This window comes from Oncorhynchus kisutch, linkage group LG2 (genome assembly GCF_002021735.2).
Source record: "Oncorhynchus kisutch isolate 150728-3 linkage group LG2, Okis_V2, whole genome shotgun sequence".
NCBI lineage: Eukaryota > Metazoa > Chordata > Actinopteri > Salmoniformes > Salmonidae > Oncorhynchus > Oncorhynchus kisutch.
In genome coordinates, this window is record NC_034175.2 from 70,073,826 (window position 1) to 70,098,060 (window position 24,235).

The window sequence follows — 24,235 nt, forward strand, 5'->3', positions numbered from 1 at the left end:
AACGCTCTAACCACAAGGCTACCTGCTGGTTACTGGCCCAACGCTCTAACCACAAGGCTACCTGCTGGTTACTGGCCCAACGCTCTAACCACAAGGCTACCTGCTGGTTACTGGCCCAACGCTCTAACCACAAGACTACCTGCTGGTTACTGGCCCAACGCTCTAACCACAAGGCTACCTGCTGGTTACTGGCCCAACGCTCTAACCACTAGGCTACCTGCTGGTTACTGGCCCAACGCTCTAACCACTAGGCTACCTGCTGGTTACTGGCCCAACGCTCTAACCACTAGGCTACCTGCTGGTTACTGGCCCAACGCTCTAACCACAAGGCTACCTGCTGGTTACTGGCCCAACGCTCTAACCACAAGGCTACCTGCTGGTTACTGGCCCAACGCTCTAACCACAAGGTTACCTGCTGGTTACTGGCCCAACGCTCTAACCACTAGGCTACCTGCTGGTTACTGGCCCAACGCTCTAACCACTAGGCTACCTGCTGGTTACTGGCCCAACGCTCTAACCACAAGGCTACCTGCTGGTTACTGGCCCAACGCTCTAACCACAAGGCTACCTGCTGGTTACTGGCCCAACGCTCTAACCACAAGGCTACCTGCTGGTTACTGGCCCAACGCTCTAACCACAAGGCTACCTGCTGGTTACTGGCCCAACTCTCTAACCACTAGGATACCAGCTGGTTACTGGCCCAACGCTCTAACCACTAGGCTACCTGCTGGTTACTGGCCCAACGCTCTAACCACAAGGCTACCTGCTGGTTACTGGCCCAACGCTCTAACCACAAGGCTACCTGCTGGTTACTGGCCCAACGCTCTAACCACAAGGCTACCTGCTGGTTACTGGCCCAACGCTCTAACCACAAGGCTACCTGCTGGTTACTGGCCCAACGCTCTAACCACAAGGCTACCTGCTGGTTACTGGCCCAACGCTCTAACCACAAGGCTACCTGCTGGTTACTGGCCCAACGCTCTAACCACAAGGCTACCTGCTGGTTACTGGCCCAACGCTCTAACCACTAGGCTACCTGCTGGTTACTGGCCCAACGCTCTAACCACTAGGCTACCTGCTGGTTACTGGCCCAACGCTCTAACCACTAGGCTACCTGCTGGTTACTGGCCCAACGCTCTAACCACAAGGCTACCTGCTGGTTACTGGCCCAACGCTCTAAGCACAAGGCTACCTGCTGGTTACTGGCCCAACGCTCTAACCACAAGGTTACCTGCTGGTTACTGGCCCAACGCTCTAACCACTAGGCTACCTGCTGGTTACTGGCCCAACGCTCTAACCACTAGGCTACCTGCTGGTTACTGGCCCAACGCTCTAACCACAAGGCTACCTGCTGGTTACTGGCCCAACGCTCTAACCACAAGGCTACCTGCTGGTTACTGGCCCAACGCTCTAACCACAAGGCTACCTGCTGGTTACTGGCCCAACTCTCTAACCACTAGGATACCAGCTGGTTACTGGCCCAACGCTCTAACCACTAGGCTACCTGCTGGTTACTGGCCCAACGCTCTAACCACAAGGCTACCTGCTGGTTACTGGCCCAACGCTCTAACCACAAGGCTACCTGCTGGTTACTGGCCCAACGCTCTAACCACAAGGCTACCTGCTGGTTACTGGCCCAACGCTCTAACCACAAGGCTACCTGCTGGTTACTTGCCCAATGCTCTAACCACAAGGCTACCTGCTGGTTACTGGCCCAACGCTCTAACCACAAGGCTACCTGCTGGTTACTGGCCCAACGCTCTAACCACAAGGCTACCTGCTGGTTACTGGCCCAACGCTCTAACCACAAGGCTACCTGCTGGTTACTGGCCCAACGCTCTAACCACAAGGCTACCTGCTGGTTACTGGCCCAACGCTCTAACCACAAGGCTACCTGCTGGTTACTGGCCCAACGCTCTAACCACAAGGCTACCTGCTGGTTACTGGCCCAACGCTCTAACCACAAGGCTACCTGCTGGTTACTGGCCCAACGCTCTAACCACAAGGCTACCTGCTGGTTACTGGCCCAACGCTCTAACCACAAGGCTACCTGCTGGTTACTGGCCCAACGCTCTAACCACAAGGCTACCTGCTGGTTACTGGCCCAACGCTCTAACCACAAGGCTACCTGCTGGTTACTGGCCCAACGCTCTAACCACAAGGCTACCTGCTGGTTACTGGCCCAACGCTCTAACCACAAGGCTACCTGCTGGTTACTGGCCCAACGCTCTAACCACAAGGCTACCTGCTGGTTACTGGCCCAACGCTCTAACCACAAGGCTACCTGCTGGTTACTGGCCCAACGCTCTAACCACAAGGCTACCTGCTGGTTACTGGCCCAACGCTCTAACCACAAGGCTACCTGCTGGTTACTGGCCCAACGCTCTAACCACTAGGCTACCTGCTGGTTACTGGCCCAACGCTCTAACCACTAGGCTACCTGCTGGTTACTGGCCCAACGCTCTAACCACAAGGCTACCTGCTGGTTACTGGCCCAACGCTCTAACCACAAGGCTACCTGCTGGTTACTGGCCCAACGCTCTAACCACAAGGTTACCTGCTGGTTACTGGCCCAACGCTCTAACCACTAGGCTACCTGCTGGTTACTGGCCCAACGCTCTAACCACTAGGCTACCTGCTGGTTACTGGCCCAACGCTCTAACCACAAGGCTACCTGCTGGTTACTGGCCCAACGCTCTAACCACAAGGCTACCTGCTGGTTACTGGCCCAACGCTCTAACCACAAGGCTACCTGCTGGTTACTGGCCCAACGCTCTAACCACAAGGCTACCTGCTGGTTACTGGCCCAACGCTCTAACCACAAGGCTACCTGCTGGTTACTGGCCCAACGCTCTAACCACAAGGCTACCTGTTGGTTACTGGCCCAACGCTCTAACCACAAGGCTACTTGCTGGTTACTGGCCCAACGCTCTAACCACAAGGCTACCTGCTGGTTACTGGCCCAACGCTCTAACCACTAGGCTACCTGCTGGTTACTGGCCCAACGCTCTAACCACAAGGCTACCTGTTGGTTACTGGCCCAACGCTCTAACCACAAGGCTACCTGCTGGTTACTGGCCCAACGCTCTAACCACAAGGCTACCTGCATGCTGAAGTAGTTCCTGTAATGTATTTTCTTTCCTCTCCTTCCTGCCTTTTAATTCTGTCTTAACTATCTGATTCCATCTCTCTTTTCCCCCTTTTGCTGCAGCGTCAGAGATGGTTTGTACCGTTACACTACATTGACCCTTCTTGTAGTTGTCGTGACTGTGTCATCGTGAATGGATTTGCATGTATTCAGTTTGACTCTGTTGTAACTAGTCTGCATCAGTAAAACCAAGCATTTTGAAATGTCACACTTTCATTGAGTTGAAGTTACATTTTCTAGTAAACAATGTGATTTAGAATAAAATATATTTATTAACCTCATTGGTTATGGAAGCTTTACTTTTCTCAGTCTCTTTGATTTGATCATTCACTGCAACAATAATGGAAAATGAATTGAATAAATAACTAAGGCTGTCAAAGGATAGAAAAATGCAATCGCAGGATTTGTTGTGATTAATTGCAAATTCAGAATTTGCTCAAACTTTGAGCTGTAGATTTTTTTTATACAAAACCCATTACAAGAATATTGACGTCTTAATTTTGTCTAAAAAAAAAATCTGGTAAATTGATTAAGCACACTTTCTTTAACCTCAATGTCAACTAGTTTTGACATCACATGGTTGTTTTTAGCTGTATAGATGTATTTGGAACGCTTTCAGACAGAATAAATAGGGTTATTACCCAAAATGTACGTTAGTTGACTGATTACTTCTGATATCCATATGAATAACACATCTGATCTAATGTTGTGTGTACCTGGCTGTCAACAGTATTATCTTTGTTTTGTTACTGAAAATGTGTTATTGCTCGTCAAGCCACTTCATCATATTTGTATTACTTGTTGTTTCTGGAACAGTCTATCGTCACATGGTGTCAGATGTATTAAAAGTCCTGTAGTTATTATTTGTTACATCCATAGGTCCGACAAAAGATGCTAATGTGGTTTATGGTGTAGACTGTATATGAGGGTTTTACACTTCTTTGAAGGGATTTGGGTCAAAGCTTCCTCAGATCTTGTTATTTCTCTGAGAAGTGTTTAGGCAATCTAGATTTCATATCCCCTAACCATTACTTTGTGGACTTGGATGCCTGCTATTTTGGACCAAGCAATAATAAGAACTTGGGGCCAGTATGAATATATTTTACGGTGTTTTGGTTACAGCTCACCAAGGCTGTGTCTACACTTAGCACTTACATGCGATTTCTGCTATCAGAATACAAAGATCGCATTGAAAAGACTGGATGCATTGTGTGCTGATTTCTCCTCAGTCCTGACGCAATCAGGCTATCGATAGAGCATACAGTGGGCGATATCATCAGCACTCTGCCCACAAGTATCAAATCAAATCACATGTGCCGAATACAACAATGTAGACCTTATTAACAAACAGTGCAGTTCACCAAGTGAACTTGTGTTTTGGGCCCGAAAGGCACCATTTGTCATTAAACATGGGAGGAAATACGTTCCTAGGAACGTGTTTGCTGGCTTCATAAATCCTATATTAGCATATTTTGAAAAATAATTAGGTTAACAAATCTCTTTGGCTTTGCTAGCTAGCTTTCTGACTAGTTAGAGGTTAGCTACAGTAGTTGGCTACTGCCATCAAGTTGTTGTTGTGCTATTATCAGATTTAGCCTGTTCTACCGTTTGCAGAATGCATACTGGCAGTTGAATATACAGTGGGAAGAGGGAATCCAGACACAATGTGGACACTGTAGACACATTTAATATGTAGCTGTAGTAGACGCATTACGTGTTTGGAACTGTCAAGTCTAGACACAGCTCAAAACTCAGCAAGGTCTCTCAAAGGTTGTGGACATAGAGGAACTGTAGTATTGATTATACCGACCACCTCCCGTTGACGTCTTTCTTCCTATAGAGCAGTTTCAGATGGGATTCATGTATTTTTCTAACAGCCGTTCTCCCCCTTGTTTTACAGGAGGGGTTCAAAATGGGACTAACCCTAGAGGCCACTGTCTTTTCTCTTGAGCCACTAGGCGGTCGCTGCTGATGCAAAGAAGACATGTTTGTGTTACATACTGTAAACTCATTTTGTATTAAAAAAGTGCCAGATTGGGTCTACAGTCAAGATGTCAATGTTCTTCTAGTCCTTAAGGTTTATATGTATTTGCATATGAATTTGGTTTTAGAATATTCAAAAGGTAATATTCAAATCTGATAAAGAAAACAACACTATTTTTCTAAGAACTGATATGGGAAGGAGTATTTTTGAGACCCCTTGCTTTTAAAGGCAACGAAGGATGTAAATAGTATGTCCAATGGTATACTCTGTGGCAGAGTTTTCATGTACATCTTATGTTGTAGAATGTAGCTTTATTGAATATACACCACTTAGATCAACGCTGTTATTTGTCTGTCAGACGTAATGACTTGCTCACCATTAACTCACAAGACACGGAAATGTAGTTGGTCTTGTGTTACCGCTCATGTACCTAACTCTTAGCTTGTCCTTAATTTGACCATTTGAAAATTTCCTCTGTTATTTTTACTCATTTTATTTTTAGTGTAATTAGTTCTGTTTTGACCTGACATTTTAACTGATTTAGTTGTATTGTCTCATTAAACATTTTAACAGGTGCATTTTACATATCGGTATGTATTGCCAGGGATTTACTTTCTTAGGATATATGTCAGTGTTCTCTTGCACCAGAAAGCACTTTGGAAAACCTCTGTCAGTGCTTGTTCTTTTATTTTGCTGTTACAGTTATTAACGAAAACATTACTGCATCAGTTATCAACACTCAAAAATTATTGAAATGTGTTGGCACTACAATTAAAAAATTAAAGTTATGCATTTTAAATGTCAAATTCTGGGGATCAAGAATTTTTGCTAACACTTTACATATAGTCATTTTTAAGAGCAGTTACAAAAGTGCTATCTAACAAAGAGATATTACAATGTTACTAGTGTAATTACAGCATTACTGCACAGGTATAAGAAAACAGCAACTTAATGTAAATTGTTTGCATGTTGGATATTCTCAAGATGTACATGCGGATATTCAACCATGGATCTCCACTGATGGTTCGGCTTTGATGGACTTATTCAATAAGTCTGTTGCTTGGTGACATCATAATAACAGTAAGTAATACAAAATTAAAATAAAACCGTTTTATTGTCACATACACCGGACAGATGCAGTTAATTGTGTTGTTTTACAGGGTCAGACATAATTAGGGTTAAGCGCCTTGCTCAAGGACACATCAACATATTTTCATGTTGTCGGTTCAGGTATTCAAACCAGCAACCTTTCGGTAACTGGCCCAAAGCTCTAACTACCTGTTTGAGTCGCTTGTTTACAAACTCATGAACACTCCTGAGTTTTGATGACTGGCGTCCCGCTCAGTCACACAGATGCAACTGCAGCTAGTTAGTCTAATTACTGATGTAGAAGGTAATTCAGTCAGTTCTATGCAAGCTTGAAGCTGCTGTACCCTAACAATTACCAAGAACTTGGGACGAGGAGAGTCGATTAAGAATGACAGAAGAAGGATACCGTGCCTTGCAAAAGTATTAACCTCCCTTGGCGTTTTTCCTATTTTGTTGCATTACAACCTGTAATTTAAATAGATTTTTATTTGGATTTCATGTAATGGACATACTAAAATAGTCCAAATTGGTGAAGTGAAATTTAAAAAATGACTTGATTCAAAAAGTTATACAAGAAAGAAACAGAAAAGTGGTGTGTGCATATGTATTCACTAAATAAGATCTGGTGCAACCAATTACCTTCAGAAGTCACATAATTGGTCAATTGTGACAATAGTGTCACATGATCTGTCACATGATCTCAGTATATATACACTTGTTCTGAAAGGCCCCAGAGTCTGCAACATCACAAAGCAAGGGGCACTATGAAGACCAAGGAGCTCTCCAAACAGGTCAGGGACAACATTGTGGAGAAGTACAGATCAGGGTTGGGTTATAAAGACATCCCATGGAGCACCATTAAATCCATTGTAAAAAAAAAAAGAAAGAATATAGCACCTCAACAAACCTGCCAAGAGAGTGCCGCCCACCAAATCTCACAGACCAGGCAAAGAGGGCATTAATCAGAGAGGCAACAAAGAGACCAAAGATAGCCCTGAAGGAGCTGCAAATCTCCACGGCGGAGATTGGAGTATCTGTCCATAGGACCACTTTAAGCCGTACACTCCAGGGAGCTGGGCTTTACGGAAGAGTGGTCAGAAAAAAATAAGCAATCATGTTTGGTTTTTGCCAAAAGGCATGTGGGAGACTCCCCAATCATATGAAAGAAGGTACTCTGGTCAGATGAGACTAAAATTGAGCTTTTTGGCCATCAAGCAAATGCTGTGTCTGGCGCAAATCCAAAACCTCTCATCACCCAGAGAATACCATCCCCACAGTGAAGCATGGTGGTGGCAGCATTATACTTTGGGGACTGGGAAACTGGTCAGAATTGAAGGAATGATGCATGGCGCTAAATAGAGGGAAATTCTTTAGGGAAACCCATTTCAGTTTTCCAGAGATTTGAGACTGGGACGGAGGTTCACCTTCCAGCAGGACAATGACCCTAAGCATACTGCTAAAGCAAAACTTGAGTGGTTTAAGGGGAAACATTGAAATGTCTTGGAATGGCCTAGTCAAAGCCCAGACCTCAATGCATTTGAGAATCTGTGATGTGACTTAAAGATTGCTGTACACCAGCAGAACCCATCCAACATGAAGGAGCTGGAGCAGTTTTGCCTTGAAGAATGGGCAAAAATCCCAGTGGCTAGATGTACCAAACTTATAGAGACATACTCCAAGAGACTTGCATCTGTAATTTCTGCAAAAGGTGGCTCTACAAAGCATTGACTTTGAGGGGGTGAATAGTTATGCACACTCAAGTTTTCCTTTGTTTTGTCTTATTTCTTGTTTGTTTCACAATAAAGAAATGTTTTGCATCTTCAGTGGTAGACATGTTGTGTAAATCAAATGATACAAATCCCCCCAAAATCCATTTTAATTCCAGGTTGTATGGCAACAAAATAGGAAAAATGCACAAGGGGATGAATACTTATGCAGGCCACTGTAGTTTCATTTTTGCATCCCTTCCATTGGTCATAACCTTTTGAGATGATCCCTTCTGTGTGCTGAAAAAGGGGAATGAAATGGACTGTTCTAGTTGTAAACATAAAAGATGACCAGCTTCCAGCTACATTCAATACAAAAGTCTTACTAATAAACAAAGAAACTTTGAAATGAAAACAGAACAAAATCTTTTCAATATTTATTTCAGTGGATGAAACTGACTTGGTTCCGGGATAGAATATCCTATTGATCTGCCTCTGAGATGGTCATAAGCAATCAGACCAATCTGCCACCAGAATATTTACAGTTTGGAAATATTTAATAAATACTATCATTATGGAAAGTGTCCTCAAACAAAGGAATTAGAAAGTTGATTTAAGAAAAGCTTAACTAAAGAGAGACATAAATCAACATCACAATGGACATAATACCTGTATAATTACAAAGCTAAATACATGTTCAATTCACATGTAATATGTCTTTTACCTACGCCAATATTTCCTGGAAATATTTATATATTTATCTGTGGAAACAAATTGCTTAGTAATGAAATGCTCAGCTTTTCCCTAAAAAGGAGAACCTTAGCTAATTAATATGACAAAAAAAAGAACTTTGGGGATAGACAAGCGTTTTGTTTAATTTGTTGCATAGCAAAAAATACATGAAGCAAATAGGCTTCGTCTCAAAAAGTTTCTATAAAACTAAGAGAATGTGACTTAAAGGGTTGACCGACATGCAGAAAAAACAACAACACACTTGTAGTGTTAAAATGATCATATATTAAAAATATAACACATTCGTAGTGTTAAAATGATCACGATTTAAAAGATAATATGTAAAAAAAAAAAAAGATCAGGAATTACAAACATAGCTCACTCAAAGTGTTAAAATGACCAGGGCTAATTGAAAATTAAAGCAATTATTTAAAAAGACAATCACCACACACTGTGTATGAGACATTGATTCCACCTCTCCATCTTTATTGGTAGTCTCTAACCCTCCCCTGTACTGTATATGGGAGGGGAACACTTACAGACAGCACCAAAACTGTGAACAGGGTTACACATAATCATGGCATCCCAGTTTGTGGAGACGAGGTAGCTAACACTGAGGAATCGACAGGTAGCTAACACTGAGAAATCCACTGGTATCTAACACTGAGGAATCAACAGTCTGTTTGGATCTTTAATTTGGATTCAATGGAGTCAGTTCAGAGCTAGGATAACTTGGATACAGAAATCAGTTATTTCAAACTGTTTTTCAGTTCTGGAAAAAAATAACAATGTAATTTCCTCAATAGCACCATAAACGTTCATTTTACATTGAAAACTGTTGTGGTATAAACATAAATGAAAGAAATGATGTAAAACATTAAGAGCTTAGGAGATCTTAGTGGTGGAATAAACCATTGTAGTTACATTATTTAATAAACTGGGTGGTTTGAGCCCTGAATGCTGATTGCTATCAGATCGTATACCACGGGTATAACAAAGCATTTCTTTTTACTGCTCTAATAAGTTTGGAAACCAGTTTCTAATAGCAATAAGGCACCTTGGGGCGTACTGCCAAGAACAGCCCTTAGCCGTGGTATATAGGCCATATACCACACCCCCCCGTGCCTTATTGCTTAATTATGTAGAATGGTGTTCTCATCTTACAAACAGCAGTTATTGACTATATATATATTTTTAAGTATTCATATTTATCAAGGACATACGGCAGCTTTTCATCTTTTATGCATAACATCAAATAGAGTATCAATGGATTGGATCTTTGTACCTTTATAGATTAAATATAATTTCTGAATACTAATTTCTAATTGGCTTGAAGGGCATTCTAGAGCAAGCATTATTTCTCTATATGCACGGTATATCAGCACGGTTGAACTCAAAGGCTTTAGTTCATTCTTACATGTTCTATGTTTGAGCTGGTTTTGAAAGCAAAAGTCTAATTGAAAAAACTATTGGCATTGTTGAATTCGATTTTCATAATAACAAGCTAGTTGATTAGCTAAACTAGCAGGTCTATTTGTTTGGTTACCAAGGCAACTACTGTAGCTGTCTAGTAAACTTTCTGGCTACTTCAGTGGATGTTGAACACATTTCTACCTGCAAATGAACACATTTCAAGAGGTAAATGTGTTTAAATTATAGCCTTGGTATAATAGGGATAATCAATTCTGAGCTATATGCAACTCAGAGGAAGGCTAGTTCCACTCTGCTAGACCATCATGGAACACACCTTCCACGTTGTTCATTATTTTCCAGAGAACCCATAGCCCCTCATTGATTATCCCTTACATAATGTATTTGTCAAATTCAAGCAAAGTTTCTAAATGTTGCTTACTTGATCTTTGTTTCCCCCAAACATTCATCTAACATACACAGGGCGAAAACATATCAACTACGATGGGGAATGGTTGGAAAGGCACAATAAATATCTTGCCATGAGGCGAGAATAGTCCGCAGTACTTGTATGTACAAGGCTGATCGCGTCAGCTGATAGTTCAAGAGTCTCAGGATTGTCTTCAATGTGTCCCTGTTGTTGTTGTAATTTAAAGGAAGCAAACAGGGCCAATATCGATACCAAACTCCTGATCGGAACCACCAATGTCCACAGGGGCCATATCCATGATGGGAAGTCTGGCTGTTTTCTGTGTCCTGTACTCAAACACGGTCTTGCCCCAGTTACCATTGGATTGCTGTAAAGAGAAAGACATGGGAAAGGTTCAGTAAGTCAATATACCACAAACCTCTGAGGTGCCTAACTGCTATTATAAACTGGCTACCAATGTAGTTAGAGCAGCAAAAATAAATATTATGTCATACCCGTGGTATATGGTCTGATATACCATGGCTGTCAGCCAATCAGCATTCAGGGCTTTACCCACCCAGTTTATATATATATATATATATATATGTATACTGTATAATATAATAATATTACTCACTCCACAACTGTCCTCCACCACGGTGTATCTGAAGCGGCTGTTTCCCTCTGCTTTGAGCTCCAGGTCATTGGACCCCTTGAGGATGACAGCTTTCTTCAGGTTCCCAGTCGCCTCATCCTTGTAGCCCACTGTGTTCTTGCAGTGGTAGGTGATGGTCTGGGAAGCCTCTTTGGAAAGCAGACGAATGAACGTCATCTGAACCGTGACAGAGTTGGCCGGCTGGTCTTTGTTACCATAGGTGAACTGTGAATGCACAAAAAGAGAAAACAAACAAGTTGGAAAATTGCCACCATTTGATGAACTCACATTTTAGATTACATTTAAATGTGTTATCAACAGTTATCGGTAATGTCGTTATTTATCTATGTACAGGTAACATTTACATAGCACATATTATCAGTGATGGTAAAATGTGTGTCTGTTGCTAGATTTATAAAATTACCAGCCGTGGTCAATCTTGCTTTACAAGTATTTTCCCTCAGCAATAACCCACTACCATATAAAATACTTGCATCCTATAATTACGGGTGGAATTGGGTAGGAATGCATAGGAGCAGAATTCCCTCAGACTTCTGAAATGTAAAATCTTAGGGGGAACATTTTGAATGCCCAGTGATCCAGCAGTTCCTGGACTTGTTTTCCTGAGTCATAGAAAAATATGAGTATTACAGGGTAGAAACATTGTTCTTACTTGCTGTCCTCTATTGATGTCCGCTCCAAACCACACAGGCTTATTCCTTGAGGTGCTCCACCACACTTTGCGAGGTATGCTGGCGGGATTGGCTGAGATGCAAGTCTCTCCCGTCTCCATATTACAATGTACTTTGATAGCATCCTCTGAGCTTCCTTGGTTTGGATCGACCCAGTATTCACCTGGAACAGAGAAGGAGAACATTGTCCCACAATTGTCACATTCAAAATAAATAGCAAATATTTACTCATGAATTAGATCCCATCTGCCAGACTATTGGCTACTTTTACATGGGAGATATTTCAAATGTGAGTTAGAAAACGTGGCGACATCAGGGGTAGACGTACTGCCAAAATAAGATTAATGAGACATGGTCTGAATACCTAATAACTACAAAAAAACACCATTATGATGATTTTTGATGTGTAGTACATCCCACCTCATGGAAACAACAACTCACCGCTCTTCTTCAGTGGGTAGCACTGCTTCAAGTCCTCACAGGTCCTAGCCGGGTGCTTCCTGCTGCCGTCGGGACTTTTCATGCTGTCGATCTGGCTGCTGAGGGCCTTCAGAGTGGCCTGGACACCTGGGTCCAGCTGCTGGGTGGCATTGCTGTTGGGCAAAGCCTCATCCTCATTGAACTCGGGAGGGGGAGGGGGGCCGTCATCGTAGTCTTGCATGGCGCCAAACAGGTCATCCATGGCAGCTGTGGGGGGGCCGGGAGGGCCGGGGAGACCAGTGGGGCCTGGCTCTCCAGGAGGTCCCTGGAAACCACAGAGTAATGGTAAGTAATAGTGTTTTATTTAAGTATGAACAAATGATATGTCTTAACATTATGTGCCAAATGATCATGATGTTTTGTGTTGTCTTCCCGGAAAATGTTTATATCAGTGTACAGATCTGCTATCTTAATTTTATCACAAATTGTAATGTATTCAAGGTCTATTCAACGTTTAAAAGGGCTTTTAAAATGTGTAATTTCCACCTAAAAATGTCAGACATGAATTGCCCAACCCTGACAAAAAACGTCCATCAATTATATAATGATTTTCCTGCCCGTGAGAAACTGGTCAAATTAAGATAGAGCATGATAGGTGAAATGACCCTCATATCAACATGCCTCAGGTCCGATTTCGCCGCTAATTCCACGTGTTCCAGGAGGTCCCATTGGTCCAGGCTGGCCGATGTACCCTTCTTTTCCTGGGGGTCCAACTGGTCCAGAGGGTCCCTATCATAACATACCATATTAAAGATACATTTTAATGACTCACGAAATGCAACATGGTTAACTATATGGAACATCATAGAACAGTGTCCTCCTGTATGGTACGTACTCTCTGTCCACTCGGTCCGATGATTCCTGATGCTCCCTGCTCTCCTGTTGTACCCTATAAAAATAAATACAACATGTAATATCTAGCCAGATAGTACTTTAATGGGTATACATTCTACTCAGTAACAGATACGGTATGTATTGATTTGACGTACCGGTGGTCCGGGTAAACCTTGTAAACCGGTGAATCCCCGGTGTCCCTTCTGTCCTCTATCTCCGTGGTCTCCCAGGTCACCCTTATCACCTCTGGGTCCTTGTGGTCCCTATTGTTTAGGAGGACACCGTGCAGTCACAATTGTTATGGGAAATCCAATGAAAAAACAAGAAAGCTAATTTTTTGTTTGTGATTGTGTCGTCATACAAATAAGCAAATGAGTTCTGACATGAGTCTAGTAGTTTTAACCATCACATACTGGGTAATCATTTCTGTGAATGCTCGCAGGAAATCAAATGACTTGGATTTCTATTAGGATATCAAATACATGTTTAAGATAAATTGGTGGTATAGTCATTCAAGTCAAATGAAATGATAACCTTAGATGTTTTGATTATGCATCTGTTGATGATGGTCTTACCGTTAACCCTCTCTTTCCTGTTGAACCGGGGGGACCATTTGGTCCTCTGGAACCCTGTGTTTGAATAAGACCACAGCATGACTTAGTCAGATACTCTATATTAGTAACTGGGTTCAAATGCCTTCTGTTTCATTTTTCTGTATTTAAAATGATTGTTTGGATACCCTTATTTACTATTTAGTATGTATTGATTTTTTATTCCTTTTTTATTTAACTTTTTTGTATTATTATTATTTATTTATTAGTATTAAAAAAACATTCACTCATTATGCGATGCAAACTGCCGAGAACACCGCAACAAGAATTATCACTGAATTATCCCAGTGAATTATTGTAATGTTTGTTTGGGTCAATTAATCCCATAAGGGATGGGACGCCAACTGGCAATTTGACACAAAAATAAAATGTCATTCATTTCATTCAGTAACATGTACACATGTACACATTGCCATGACCCTTTCCTTTCCCCATCTTATCTCACCGTGGGATACTCATGTATTGGCAGGGAAAGTCCAGCATTAATGAAAAGGGCATATTACGTACAGCGTCTCCTCTCTTTCCAGAACCACCGGTGGCACCAACTGGACCCGGAGTTCCGGGTTGTCCCGGGGTCCCGATCAGTCCCTCTGGACCATGGTCCCCTCTCTCTCCCTGTGAGGGTCATCAGAACCAGAACCATTTCATTGCCACGCCTAAAAAGGTTGAAAATAATTTGTCTTGCTGTTACAGCACAGTTGGTCAAGCACAATAAACAATGGGAGACGTTCTGGACACAGTATTGAAAATGAAAAGTGTTCAGCTCCTTCCTACCCTTTGACCAATGACTCCAGCTTTGCCTGGTGGTCCATCAGATCCAGCATGACCCTGGAGGAAAATAAATATTGTGATTAACTACTGTATTCTCCATACACTCCATACAAGAGAAGTTATGCTTCTTTAAAATGGGATAAACTTGTTTTCTAGAGAGCTCTGCTTTGTTTTTGCCCATTTAGCATCGTTCACACCCTCTTAAGCCGTAGCCCCACCCATCTCTTTAAGAATTCACATGTAAAGGGAGGAGTCAGCATTGCATTGTCCAGGAAGCAGTTTCTCTATTCTCCCCCTCCATTATCTCAGCCAATCATGGAGACTGCCTTTCTCCCTACATACTGTAGCTCAGTGTTTTCTCCTTGGCTAAACTAGGCTCATAATTTATCATTTGTATTATTATTTACTGCTCCAATTAAGTTTGTAATTAAGGCACATGAAAGTTCATATGTTCCAGAAGGCATTTATGCAAAAAATGTAATACAAAATATATAACAACAAAAAAATGTATGGCCCTACTGTGAAGTAGGAAATAGGGTCAAATGCCTATAATCCTGAATCCGGACACAAATGGTGACTTGTGAAGTAAAGAGTTTTGTTCAGGCAAAAAGTGTAAGGGTCAACTTACATCGGGACCAGGATCGCCACGGGGTCCGTTGGCACCAGGAGAACCGACCGGGCCAGGGGGACCTTTGTCTCCCCCAGGTCCTGCAGTCCCCTGTTTCCCTGGAGGACCCTACAAACACCACAGAGGAACCATGAGGGGCACTGTAACATGCAATGTAGAAGCAGTTCATATTGTGGCCACACGTGTGATCCAAATCAATACACACCGCTGGTCCTGGAAGTCCCAGCATTCCACGCTCTCCCCTCTGACCAGGAAGACCCACAATGCCTCTCTGTCCTGTTGTTCCGGCGGGACCTGGAGGCCCATCAGGACCCTGCGGGAACAAACCCAGGTGGAGTTTATATTGACAGGATATTGTGCTGTACCAGGGTTGTGGTCAATCCAATTCAACATGACTCAAACTTGTAATTCAGTTCATGAATTGTTCATGATGTTTCCTGATATTTTGGTTGATAATTATTTTTCTTATTCCAATGAAAATCCTGACTGAATGGAGTGGATAAATTGTATTATACAGCAATGAGTTAATTAATAATTAAGGCACGAGGGGGGTGGTATATGGCCAATATTCCACGGCTAAGGGCTGTTCGTAGGCATGACGCAACGTGGAGACAGCCCTTAGCCGTGGTATATAGTCCATATACTACAAACCTCGAAAGGTGCCTTATTGCTATTATAAACTGCTTACCAATGTAATTAGAGCTATAGAAAATACATATATTGTCATACCCGTGGTAGACGGTCTGATATACCACGGCTGTCAACCAATCAGCATTCAGGGCTCGAACCACCCAGTTTACAATATCCAATCAATTCCTGAGGTTTACATTTTTGTTCTAGCCCTGTATGAATACACCCAATTGAACTTATCAATGGCTTAGTGATGTGCATCACCTGAGACTTGTTTTAATTGAGAAACATTGCTATTCATTGATAGTTTACCGTGGGTCCGTCCTCCCCAGAGTCTCCCTTGTCTCCTGGGCCTCCAGCTGGTCCTGGGGGGCCTCTTTCTCCTTGTCTTCCAGGGGATCCGTTCTCTCCACGAAGGCCAGGAGGACCCTCCTTCCCAGGGGGACCAAGGGGTCCGGCCTCTCCAATGGGACCCTGTCACAAACATAATTTGTTGTTATTGTTGTTTATCTCTCTGAGAATAATGTGAAGTGCATTCACAATAGCTGGTAAGTGGTTATCATTAAAGTATTACATTCCAGTGGCATATTGAAATGATAGCCGATGGCTACTTCCGAATTGGTACATTTAATAAATCTAACCAAAAGTGGTTTGGTGATGACTTACAGTTGAGCCTGGTGGTCCAACCCTGCCTGCAGATCCAGGGAAACCAGTGGGGCCCTACGAGTGAAAAGATGAGAAGATCCACATGATTACTATTCATTACATGTTTATATACTCTCTGAACTGCATGTGTCAATACATGGACACAATCATGTCAAAGTCCCCAGAGACTGATCAAAATATAAAACATGAACTTACAGGTGCACCCTGGGTTCCTCTTCCGCCCTTCAGTCCAGCCACACCAACAATACCCTACGGAGAGATGAAGATTGTTGTATGAGATTGTTCCACCTGATCTGTTGTCTATGTGAGACAATGTACCACAAGAGGATGTGACATGTTTACTCACAGGAGGTCCGTGGGATCCAGATAAGCCCTGAGGCCCTGGAGAACCAGCGTCACCCTTCTGACCTGGCTCTCCGGGCTCCCCCTTGACTCCTGGTTGACCATCAGGACCCTTTATGAGGATAATAAGAAAATAAGCATAAGAGCTGGAAACATCCCGAAGGCCCTACTTTTTTTTTTACGAGACAACACAAAAGGAGGTGCAATAATATGCTATATACAAGGGGTGGGTCAAATCCTGGAGTCCACCTGTGGTGAATTCAATTGATTGGACATGATTTGGAAAGGCACACCTGTCTATATAAGGTCCCACAGTTGACAGTGCATGTCAGAGCAAAAACCAAGCGATGAGGTCAAAGGAAATGTCCATAGAGATCTGAGACAGGATTGTTGAGGCACAGATCTGGGGAAGGGTACGAAAAAATGTCTGCAGCATTGAAGAATCCCAAGAACTCAGTGGCCTCATCATTTCTTAAATAGAAGAAGTTTGGAACCACCAAGACTCATCCTAAAGCTGACCGCCTGCCCAAACTGAGCAATCGGGGAAGAAGGGCCTTGGTCAGGGAGGTACCCAAGAACCCAATGGTCAACCCAGAAGGAAAGCCATCTCTTCAGCACTCCACCAATCAGGCCTTTTTTTTACCTGTCAGTTACAAATTCTTATTTTCAATAACAGCCTAGGAACATTGAGTTAACTGCCTTGTTCAGAGGCAGAATGACAGATTTTTACCTTGTCAGCTCAGGGATGAATTCTTGCAACCTTTGGTAACAAGTCCAACGCTCTAACCACTAGGCTAACACTCGCCTTTATGGTAGGGTGGCCAGATGGAAGCCACTCCTCAGGAAAAGGCACATGACAGTTTGCCAAAAGGCACCTAAAGGACTCTCAGACCACAAGAAACAATATTATCTGGTCTGATGAAACCCAGATTGAAGTCTTTGGCATGAATGCAAGCATCATCTGGAGGAAATCTGGCACAATCCCTAAGGTGAAGCATGGTGGTGGCAGCGGCAGGGACTGGGAGACTTTTCAGGACTGAGGGAAAGATGAACTGAGCAATGTTCACAGAGATCCTTGATGAAAACCCGATCCAGAGCACTCATGACTTCCGACTGGGGCGAGGGTTCACTTTACAACAGGACAACGATCCTAAGCACACAGCCAAGACAACGCAGGAGTGGCTTTGGGACAAGTCTCTGAATGTCCTTGTGTGGCCCAGCCAGAGCTCAGACTTGAACCTGGTCGAACATCTCTGGAGAGACCTGAAAATAGCTGTGCAGCGACGCTCCCCATCCAACCTGACAGAGCTTGAGAGGATCCTCAGAGAAGAATGGGAGAAACTCCCAAAATGCCGGTGTGCCAAGCTTGTGGCGTCATACCCAAGAAGACTCGAGGCTGTAATTGCTGCCAAAGGTGCTTCAACAAAGGACTGAGTAAAGGGTCTGAATACTTATGTAAATGTGATATTTCAGTTTTCAAAATGTCTAAATACCAGTTTTGTCTTTGTTGTTATAGGGCATTGTGTGTAGATTGATGATGGAAAATAACACTAAGGCTGTAATGAAAGAAAATGTGGAAAAAGTCAAGGGGTCTGAATACTTTACGACTACGCTGTATGATATACAGTATGACATGAATTATTATAATTGCGTTATTTACATCTGTAAATAAAAAGCACTCTATAAACGTAACGTATTATTATTATTAGTAGTGGTATTAATATTAGTATTAGTACGATGCTAAGACAATCAATTTAATGTCATCTCATAGGCATCATGGGTTACAGTAATTAAGAATGACTTACGGGTGGCCCACCAAACCCAACAGGACCAATAGGACCAGGTTCACCACGGTTTCCCTGGTGGAACAGAATACAAACGGATCATAATGCCATAACTGCTGATATGATCATTTCCAGGTAAATGTGTCACTGTATGGTTTTACACTGAATGTCAGGTTGTCCACTCACAGGCATCGCTCTTGATCCATGAGGTCCAGGAGGGCCTTTAGGTCCAGCTTCTCCCTGCAATTACAACAAGTTCCAGTTGTTCTAGTGTCACAACAAAATATTAGCTAACTAAAAGATTCTAGCTTTTGGCAAAATGTGTATTTACCTTTTCACCGCTGGGTCCATGGGGTCCGGGTGGGCCGAGAGGACCAGGAAGACCCTGTGGTGTTAAAGGAATGACATTCATCCATTTTGTGACTTTGTACAATTTAAATGAGCAGACATATTTCTCTGACAGAACATGCAGCTACGTGTTTCCGAGCTGACTCCTACTGTAATACTCCACTGTAGAATAACTCATCCCTTATAAGGAAGTGTCTTTGTTGTTGTTGTTTTGCAACCCCACAGTACAGATAAGCATGGCTCGCCAACTGTTTGAATGAGCTTGGTAAGCACCTGGGGCTACTGTAGCACCTTTCAAATAAGAACATCTGGTATCTGTCTTCACATGATCAAAGCACAAAACTATTTGTCTTAGGTCAAAATAAGAAATAACACAATGCCTCTTTGTGTTGTATTATTAAAGCGAAAGATAAAATGCATGTGTAAATTTGACTTACTCTTGCGCCATCGTTTCCAGGTGTACCTTCTGATCCCTTCTCTCCACTTGTTCCCTACAATAATGGAGAATGTCACATGTCAGAATCAGATGGATAATACTATTCTCATGTTATCATAATGATTTACTTGTTTTAACTACCAACATCTACTGTACTCTTCCAAGGGTCCACACAAATCACAGTAGAAAACAATCATACACATTCAGTAGACGGAAACAAGGATACACTGTCTCCCTAGACAGGATATTATAAGATAAGGAGATGAATACACCGTCTCCCTAGACAGGATACTGTAAGATGAGGAGATAATCAAGCAGTGTGTGAATACTTACTCTGTCACCTTTAGGCCCAGGAGGACCAGAGATCCCTCTCTCACCAGGCATCCCCTGAAGACCAGGAGGTCCTAGGTCACCAAGTCCACCGTGAGGTCCAGGACTACCCTTTGGGGAAAAAAGCAATGGGATCAGTCTCATATTTGCGTCTTCAAAGATCCAATTCACATAATCCTCCGTTGAGGTTCCACATTACGTCTCTATGCATGGACAACAAATACCTTTGGTCCATCGGGTCCTGGTGCTCCGGGGATTCCTTTGGGTCCAGCTAAACCGTGAGGTCCGAGTTCTCCTCTCTCTCCTGGGATTCCACGTTCTCCCTGTTTAAACACAGAACAGGTGTCAGTCACACAACATACAATGTATATGTGTGTCTGGTGCAATACTACATGGTATATATAGTATGTTCAATATATTCCAATATATATTTATATTAGTAAGATGGTAAACGTACCCTTGGTCCAATTTGACCCACAGCACCTCCTTCTCCGGGGATACCCTAAACAAGACAAATAAAGTCAATCTATAACGTCATGATATCATACAATGAGGATTGCATCCCATAAAACAGAGGATCTATTTATCTTATTAGAGATATACTTCAGCTAACTCAGACTGTGCAAGTGCTCAGTTGCTAGAGCATGGAGCTTGCAACGTCAGGATTGTGGTTTCGATTCCCCCTGGGGTCAACTATGCATAGAATGTATGCATGCATGACTGCTTTGGATTTTTAAAAAGAGTCTGGTAAATGCCATATACTGTATATGATATTATATTATTCATCAAACTCACCAGATCACCTGGTTTTCCTGACTCTCCAGGGGGGCCTGGTGGTCCAGGTAATCCCTGAAACACAACAGCATATACACTTCAGATGACAACAACAGTTGGTTCAATCCCATATAAGTGACAAGCTTTGCTGACACTTTCAGTAATCAGCCAATGCTATCTTGTTCACCGTTCTTAATGCCATTGGTAAAAATGTATGATAACTCACCTGGAAGCCGTTCACACCGGGAGGTCCCTGTTCTCCTCTGTCACCAGCAACACCCTTCAGACAAACAGTTTACAGAACATTTTCACTCAATCGTTCATCAAGATGAGTATATTGAGTATATTATACAGCATACTTTGAAATGAGATTGGTAATGTCTATACCACAATGCTACTAGATAGGAGTCATGATAATCAGAGACCAACAGGTGACTTACCAGAGGTCCAGCGGGACCTGCAGGGCCAACCTCCCCATCTTTCCCAGGAGGACCCTAGAAAGGAAGTCATCATTAGTGATCGTCCTCATAAACACAATTGTTTCTGTAGACACGTACAAAGACAGAAGTAATTTAGTGCTCTTTGACAAAGACACTCACTCTTTGTCCTGCCACTCCTGGAGATCCTTGTTCACCTGTCTTCCCTGGATCTCCCTTTGGGTTGAAAAGGCAAGGGATCATTTTTAAAAAATTATTTCACCTTTATTTAATGATTTGATTCAAGAGGTCATGAGGAGATAGGACAAGTTTGATAGCAAGACACGCTGAGAAGATTAGAACATTTAAAGTTCCTTACGTTAAAGCCCTTTGGTCCAGGTGTTCCCATGGTTCCTGCAGGACCTCTGGTTCCAATAGATCCTGCTGGTCCTGGGCGGCCATCTTCTCCTGCTGGGCCCTTCAGACAGAGGACACAAGCACAACACTTACCTCTGGCTGTGCATTCAGTGTTACGACATCTGACGCCAATGGTCAAACCTCGAAAAGAGGTATTGTCCACTCACTGATCGTCTGAAAAATAGACCCTGTCGCTCTAAAGCTTGTTGGTATATCAGTGACATAATTGATTTAAGAACACTTGTTGGAGCTGTGGCAATCGCTGAGTGCATTAGCTTCTTCTCTGCAGTTAAAAAAAAAGTTGGATGTGTGTAAAGACTCTTTTTTTCCACCTATGGTCAACCTTACCAGTGGTCCTGGCTTGCCCTCCGCTCCCTGGACTCCTGGGGTACCAGTCAGACCCTATAAAACAACAGACAAGGTTATGAGCTTCAGAAACAAAGATCCACAATATGTGGTACACCAAGACAGATTCCCATCATCCTCGTTAGGGTTTTTTGAGATATAAATATGGGATATAAGTTAACGAATGAAAATCTAGATGATGTCTTCACATTACCCTTGCGCCTGGGAGGCCTGGTTCGCCAGTGCGCCCTGGATCGCCTCCTGAACCTTTAGGCCCAGATATGCCAGATGGTCCACGATCTCCTTGAGCACCCTTCAGGAGAAACAGTATAGTGAGTTAGGTTTGGGCTTGGGGCTCCAGTCCTTAGAATCCGGTCTAATGACCACACGTTTTAGCTGTAATAGATCTCTGATCATCTGTCTGTACCTTCGGTCCAGGTAATCCATCAGCACCGGGAAAACCTCGGTTACCAGGTGACCCCTGTAATACACATGCCCATCAATATATGAAACGAAGACACATAGAATATACAGGTACCAAGATTACAATCTATGAAACAATATACATTTGTCTGCACAGGGTTGAGGACATATTCATGGTGAATGAACTGAGGTAAATGAGAATGTAGGGCTGAAATTAATCCTGAGAAGTCTGAATTTACAGTCACAGTTACAGTCAGACCTAAATCCTTACAATCTAGAGGTGTTCAGTAGTAGAGAGGCCAACGGTAGACTCACCCTCTCACCAACAGGACCCAGTGGTCCTAATGAACCAGAGTCACCACGATTTCCTCTTTTTCCCTCCTCACCCTGGGGCCCAATCACTCCTTGGGAACCAGAGGGACCCTAGGAATCAAAACAAACGTTATTCAAAATGTGTTTAACTTTATCTCAATAAACTTGACATTCAACCATCTTAATACAGTCTGTACCAGGTATGACAGTGTCTCTCTTTCATCCAATGTGGAATAATGTACATTTAGACAACCAAGTATTGTAATATATTACAATCATTGTATATAAAGTCATCTGTGAAAGGTCACATTATTTGGGCTTACAGGTTCTCCTTTGGGTCCGCCCTCTCCTTTGTACCCAGGAACACCAACATCTCCCTGAAACAAAGACGTGAGATGCATCAGTATATCACAAGTCACATTTTATTATAGATAATGCATCATAAAAATGAAAAACAAAATCCCCATCCCCTTGTCAAACAGTCAAAACAACTATTTTGCAGTAAAAGTACATTGCTTAGAAGCTCTGGGCCATTTCCTCTGTGCTTTGGTAAAGGCGAAAGTAACACAGAGCGATGTTTATGTCTAGAGCATGCATGTCATAACATTGATAGTGTATTTATACATGTATAAGGAACATGAATGTCTGGACCTCGCAAGAGTAGAAAAAAAAAACTTTTATCCAAAGTAAAAAGACACCACATTACCAGTTGACCTTTGATCCCAGGCTGTCCAGTGCTTCCCTGAGGTCCGGGTGGTCCGTGGGGTCCGAGGTGACCTCCGGGACCCTGCACACCCATGGTACCCTACAAAACAACAGGAGCATCTCTAAATACACACCAATCTTGATCATATATATCTTTAAATACTCTAGGTATACTATGTGAAATTACAATTACAGTTGTTTAACTTCAAATTATTTTATTGGTAATTAGGAGTACTAGATTATTGATAATATACATACCACTGGACCCTTAGTACCTGGGCCACCGTCAGTTCCTGAAGGACCCTAGAAATAGCAAATTTGTCATCTTAATAAAATCTTAAGTGCATTACCAAAATCCATTGTGCATATAAGGATGTTAAAGGCTCAGTGCAGTCAAAAACGAGATTTCCCTGTGTGTGTGTGTATATTTATACATATATATATATATATATATATATATTTTTTTTTTATATATATATATATATATTACCACACTATGAGGTTGGGATTATACTGTGAATGTGTGAAAATTATGACAATGCCCTTTTAGCGTTTAGCTGTTTGAAAAGACCTCCGCAAACGTCAGCCTGTTTTGATGGGTTTTGGTCTGCCTGGTGACATCATTAGGAAATAGACCAATATGAAAGAGAGTTCCAAACCTCTCTGCCAATAACAGCTAGTTTTCAGTTTTCCCCTCCCTACTCAGACCACTCCGAGACAGTCTTAGCAAAATTGAGAAAGTACTCATTGCTAAGAAGCTATTTTGTTTCTTTTTGACAATATTAAGTGTCTAATTGTTACCCAGAAATGACTTGTTATTGAGATCAAGATGACTGCATTGAACCTTCAATAAATAGAGTAGGTGTTAGAAATAAGAGCCGTACTTGTAGGCCAATTGCCCCTGCCCTGCCTTGGTGTCCTGTCTCACCCCTCTGGCCCTGTTGCCCCTCGGGGCCCCGCACTCCTGTGGCACCCGGTTGGCCCTGGAGAAGAGAAACAGAAATCCTCAATGAGTCCATTTTTTATCTACATAGCCCTGCATAAATTATTAGCTAGCAATATCTGTTGCTAGGTTACATATATAACATGATGTATACAACATTACATATACAAACTCTGAAGTCTCAATTCGTATCGTATAGATTTGAATATGGATGA

At 42.5% G+C, this 24,235-nt stretch overlaps 2 protein-coding genes across 19 annotated transcripts in view; one reads left to right on the plus strand and one right to left on the minus strand.

Moving 5' to 3' along the window:
- LOC109870779 (PTB domain-containing engulfment adapter protein 1-like) overlaps positions 1 to 6,256 on the plus strand; it is a 169,967-nt gene extending 163,711 nt beyond the window's left edge. For 7 of the 17 annotated variants that reach the window (XR_004204738.1, XM_020461415.2, XM_020461424.2 and 4 more), the window contains one exon: positions 5,049 to 5,927. Coding sequence is in view for 16 of the 17 variants with exons in the window: in XM_020461415.2 (XP_020317004.1) it covers positions 5,049 to 5,120 (72 nt within the window). In the remaining variant the exon portion in view is untranslated. Of the gene's footprint in view, positions 1 to 3,211; positions 3,223 to 5,048 lie in introns of all 17 variants that reach the window. The other 10 variants (XM_031800926.1, XM_031800949.1, XM_031800906.1 and 7 more) reach the window with 4 other exon arrangements.
- Positions 6,257 to 8,351: 2,095 nt separating this feature from the next.
- LOC109870806 (collagen alpha-2(V) chain) overlaps positions 8,352 to 24,235 on the minus strand; it is a 70,697-nt gene continuing 54,813 nt past the window's right edge. Inside the window, exons 18-54 of one of the 2 annotated variants that reach the window (XR_004204731.1) lie at positions 23,962 to 24,060; positions 23,336 to 23,380; positions 23,079 to 23,177; positions 22,696 to 22,749; positions 22,376 to 22,483; positions 22,065 to 22,118; positions 21,852 to 21,950; positions 21,641 to 21,694; positions 21,255 to 21,353; positions 21,059 to 21,112; positions 20,900 to 20,953; positions 20,686 to 20,739; positions 20,481 to 20,534; positions 20,143 to 20,187; positions 19,910 to 20,008; positions 19,689 to 19,796; positions 19,357 to 19,410; positions 18,903 to 18,956; positions 18,758 to 18,811; positions 18,593 to 18,646; positions 16,792 to 16,899; positions 16,641 to 16,694; positions 16,446 to 16,499; positions 16,092 to 16,253; positions 15,355 to 15,462; positions 15,150 to 15,257; positions 14,525 to 14,578; positions 14,258 to 14,365; positions 13,715 to 13,768; positions 13,295 to 13,402; positions 13,141 to 13,194; positions 12,927 to 13,034; positions 12,267 to 12,570; positions 11,807 to 11,988; positions 11,116 to 11,358; positions 10,466 to 10,866; positions 8,352 to 10,334 (exon numbers count right to left, since the gene is read on the minus strand). Coding sequence is in view for 1 of the 2 variants with exons in the window: in XM_020461446.2 (XP_020317035.2) it covers positions 10,720 to 10,866; positions 11,116 to 11,358; positions 11,807 to 11,988; positions 12,267 to 12,570; positions 12,927 to 13,034; positions 13,141 to 13,194; positions 13,295 to 13,402; positions 13,715 to 13,768; positions 14,258 to 14,365; positions 14,525 to 14,578; positions 15,150 to 15,257; positions 15,355 to 15,462; positions 16,092 to 16,253; positions 16,446 to 16,499; positions 16,641 to 16,694; positions 16,792 to 16,899; positions 18,593 to 18,646; positions 18,758 to 18,811; positions 18,903 to 18,956; positions 19,357 to 19,410; positions 19,689 to 19,796; positions 19,910 to 20,008; positions 20,143 to 20,187; positions 20,481 to 20,534; positions 20,686 to 20,739; positions 20,900 to 20,953; positions 21,059 to 21,112; positions 21,255 to 21,353; positions 21,641 to 21,694; positions 21,852 to 21,950; positions 22,065 to 22,118; positions 22,376 to 22,483; positions 22,696 to 22,749; positions 23,079 to 23,177; positions 23,336 to 23,380; positions 23,962 to 24,060 (3,351 nt within the window). In the remaining variant the exon portion in view is untranslated. Of the gene's footprint in view, positions 10,867 to 11,115; positions 11,359 to 11,806; positions 11,989 to 12,266; positions 12,571 to 12,926; positions 13,035 to 13,140; positions 13,195 to 13,294; positions 13,403 to 13,714; positions 13,769 to 14,257; positions 14,366 to 14,524; positions 14,579 to 15,149; positions 15,258 to 15,354; positions 15,463 to 16,091; positions 16,254 to 16,445; positions 16,500 to 16,640; positions 16,695 to 16,791; positions 16,900 to 18,592; positions 18,647 to 18,757; positions 18,812 to 18,902; positions 18,957 to 19,356; positions 19,411 to 19,688; positions 19,797 to 19,909; positions 20,009 to 20,142; positions 20,188 to 20,480; positions 20,535 to 20,685; positions 20,740 to 20,899; positions 20,954 to 21,058; positions 21,113 to 21,254; positions 21,354 to 21,640; positions 21,695 to 21,851; positions 21,951 to 22,064; positions 22,119 to 22,375; positions 22,484 to 22,695; positions 22,750 to 23,078; positions 23,178 to 23,335; positions 23,381 to 23,961; positions 24,061 to 24,235 lie in introns of both variants that reach the window. The other variant, XM_020461446.2, reaches the window with a different exon arrangement.